The sequence below is a fragment of the Haliaeetus leucocephalus genome, unplaced genomic scaffold (assembly GCF_000737465.1).
Source record: "Haliaeetus leucocephalus isolate CR32 unplaced genomic scaffold, Haliaeetus_leucocephalus-4.0 Scaffold197, whole genome shotgun sequence".
Classification (NCBI taxonomy): domain Eukaryota; kingdom Metazoa; phylum Chordata; class Aves; order Accipitriformes; family Accipitridae; genus Haliaeetus; species Haliaeetus leucocephalus.
In genome coordinates this window covers 719587-722358 of record NW_010972633.1, presented here as the reverse complement: position 1 = coordinate 722358, position 2772 = coordinate 719587, and the positions used below count along the sequence as shown (strand labels likewise).

General features: G+C 67.6%; 1 protein-coding gene across 1 annotated transcript; it reads right to left on the bottom strand.

The window, feature by feature from the left end:
- Positions 1–1646: 1646 nt before the first annotated feature.
- Positions 1647–2518, bottom strand: ATRAID (all-trans retinoic acid-induced differentiation factor). Its single transcript, XM_010565892.1, has 4 exons — positions 2389–2518; positions 2191–2312; positions 1995–2095; positions 1647–1883 (listed from the first exon to the last, which is right to left on the bottom strand). The coding sequence occupies exons 1-4, from the start codon at positions 2481–2483 to the stop codon at positions 1779–1781; spliced, it is 423 nt and encodes a 140-aa protein (XP_010564194.1). The 5' UTR covers positions 2484–2518; the 3' UTR covers positions 1647–1778.
- Positions 2519–2772: the final 254 nt, after the last annotated feature.

Genomic DNA, 2772 nt, shown 5'->3' with positions numbered 1-2772 from the left:
GAGGCCACAGCCGGAAGGGTGACCGGGGGCAACAGGCGCGTCCCGGCCCCGGGGACCAGGCCGGGCGAGGTGAAGCCCCGCGGGAGCCGAGCGGCCAGGGGTGCCGGAGAGCGCGGGCAGGGTGCTGTACGCGGGGGACCTGGTGACACCGGAGGTGGCAGAGGCGGAGGCGTCACCCCGGGCTTTGGGGTCCCAGCACCCCGACCGGGGAAAGGCTGGAGCAGGGACGGTGTCCCCCGGGACGGGGATCAGGGCAGGGAGCGCTGCAGCAGCCCAGATGCAGACGAGTGCCAGGGCTCGACGGGACGGTGCAGGCGTGCCACGCCAGCTGGCAGAGTCATCCACTGTGAGCCATGCTCGCTGACCTGTGATGGGCTACGGCGATGGTGGAGGTGCCGGACGGCTGCAGGAGGCAAATGTTGCCCGCGCCACACGCAGCCGGTGCCAGCGCGGGAGCAGCTGAGCCTGACAGCGGCGCTGGGGCCTGTGAGGCCTGTGGGGAGCGTCGGCTCCGCGGTGGCCGCCCGGGGACAGGGACAGACGGACGCCATCCGACCCGAGGCCGGGGGCGGAGGCACGCAGATCGCGCCGGCGGCGGCAGAGCCGCTCCGGGCCGCCAGGGGCGGGGCTTTGCGGGATGGAGGGCGTGTCCATGCAGATCAGGCAGGGCGCGGGCTGGCGGGACGTATCACCGTGAGAAGAAGACGCCGGCCACGGGCGTCGCAGGAGCTGCGTGGCGCTGCGTGACGGGCAGCTATGGGGTTTAGAGCGATTGGTGGGCGCGGGTGTGGCGCGGGAGTGTGGGCGCGTGTGTCCGTGTGTTAGGAGTAGGTGGTGGTGCGTGCGGCGTTGCCGGGCGTGAGGGGAGGCATACTTACCTGGCAGGGGAGACACCATGATCAGGCAGGTGGTTTTCCCAGGGCGAGGCTCATCCCCTGCACTCCGGGTGTGCTGACCCCTGCGATTTCCCCAAATGCGGGAAACTCGACTGCATAATTTGTGGTAGTGGGGGACTGCGTTCGCGCTCTCCCCTGATTTCGAAGTAGCAAAAACAGACAGTTTAGCAGTTTTTACTGACCGCACCGATATTATGTTTTTCTTGTGATTGTGCTGAACGGCCATAGCCGAACTCGGGGGTGTGCCCTGCGTCGACGGACCTATCCAGCCCTCCCTTTAGCCTTCGCGGACCACGACCCACAGCAAAAGACAGCCCCCCGTCGCGTAACGCCTTCTCTCTCAGCCACCTCTATCTTTGCCACAGGAAGACCATCTCCTGCGACGCCCGTGGCCGGCGTCGTCGTGTAACGGGGATATGTCCCGTCATCCCGCGCGGTGCCTGATCTGCATAGACACGCCCCTGACAGCCCCGCCCCGCGTATTCGCGCTCCAGATCCTGCTGAGTCCCCGCTGCACTTCCCCGCCGCACGCCCGCAGTGCAGCGCGGTTTCGGGGCCGGGGTCCAAAGGAGCGGCGGGGGGCTCTTCCCCCGCGGAGCGGGTGGGGAAAGGGGGCGCCCCCAGCCCTGCGAGCCGGCTCCCCAGAGCTGCCTGGAGGGTCCCGCACTGCCCCTGGGCAGCTGCCTGCACCGCTCCCTGCCTGTCTCAGGAAGGAGTCGGACAGACACACGGAGAGGATGCTGCGGCTTTATTCAGCCCCAGCCCACACATGGCAAGCCAGACCCCAGGGCACAGAGCCCCTCGGGACACAGACCCCCCAGCACCCAGAGCCCCCCGACCCTGGCCTCAGCAGAGGCGCTGGCGCAGGCACCCCCTCCCCGCTCAGGGCGTCTTGGCTTTCCGGCGCTGGGTGCCCCACAGCAGGAGGGACAGGGACAGGGTGATGGCTCCCAGGATCCCACAGAAAAGCAGCACAGGGAATGTCCCCTGCGAGGAAGCAGCAGTGAGTGGCACTGCCCCCCCCCCCCCCCCCCCCCCCGCCCTGGCCCTGGCTGGGGGCTGCGTGGTGAGGGGGGGACCTGTCCTGTAGGTGCTCACCTCGCGCAGGCACTTGTAGCCATGGAAGGGGCTGTCGCAGAGGCACTGGACGAGGCCAGGGCCATCCGGGGCACAGGCAGCGTTCTCAGGGCACAGCCAGGCTGGCAGAGCAGAGTGGGGGGTCACAGGGCCAGGCCAGGGCCAACCCCCGCCTGCCAGACCCCCAGACAAGGCACCTCCACCCCCCCCGCCATACCGAGCTCCATGGAGCTGTTGCAGAGGTTCCTCTGGCCCTGGCAGAGCCTGCTGCTCCCATGTGTCGTCACCTCCTCCCAGGCACTGCTCCCACCTGGGCACTCCAGCACCAGCGGCACTGCGCTGAGGAGCAGAGCTCAGCACCCGGTGCTGCGGTGGCCCCTGCACCCCATCCCGTCCCCCCCGCCCCAGTACTCACAGGTGCTGCAGGTGGGTGAATCCCAGGAAGGAGCCATTGGGAAGAGGTGTCAGGGGGTTCTCCGTCAGGTCCCTGCAAACACACACCGGGTGCATGGAGCTTCTCAGCAGGGCTGCTCTCAATCCCTACATCACCCAGCCCGTATGGATACTGGGGGTTGCCCTGACCCCGGGGCAGGACCCTGCATTTGGCCTTGTGGAACTTCATGAGGTTCACATGCGCCCACCCCTGGCCTGCCCAGGTCCCTGGGGATGGCATCACCCTTTCCCTCAAGCAAATTAACCGCACTACACAGCTCAGTGTCACCCACCTGCAGACCTGCTGAGGCTGCACTCAGCCCCACAACATCGTTAATAAAGACATGGGACAGTACTGGTCCCCTGA

Bases quoted from the DNA above. Each gene is read 5' to 3' on its own strand.
- ATRAID (XM_010565892.1), bottom strand. From the start codon at position 2,483: ATGCACCCGGTGTGTGTTTGCAGGGACCTGACGGAGAACCCCCTGACA. The intron at 2,313-2,388 runs GTGAGTACTGGG...TCTGCTCCTCAG, and splicing joins TTCACCCACCTGCAGCACCT to CGCAGTGCCGCTGGTGCTGG. The intron at 2,096-2,190 runs GTATGGCGGGGG...CTGCTCTGCCAG, and splicing joins CAACAGCTCCATGGAGCTCG to CCTGGCTGTGCCCTGAGAAC.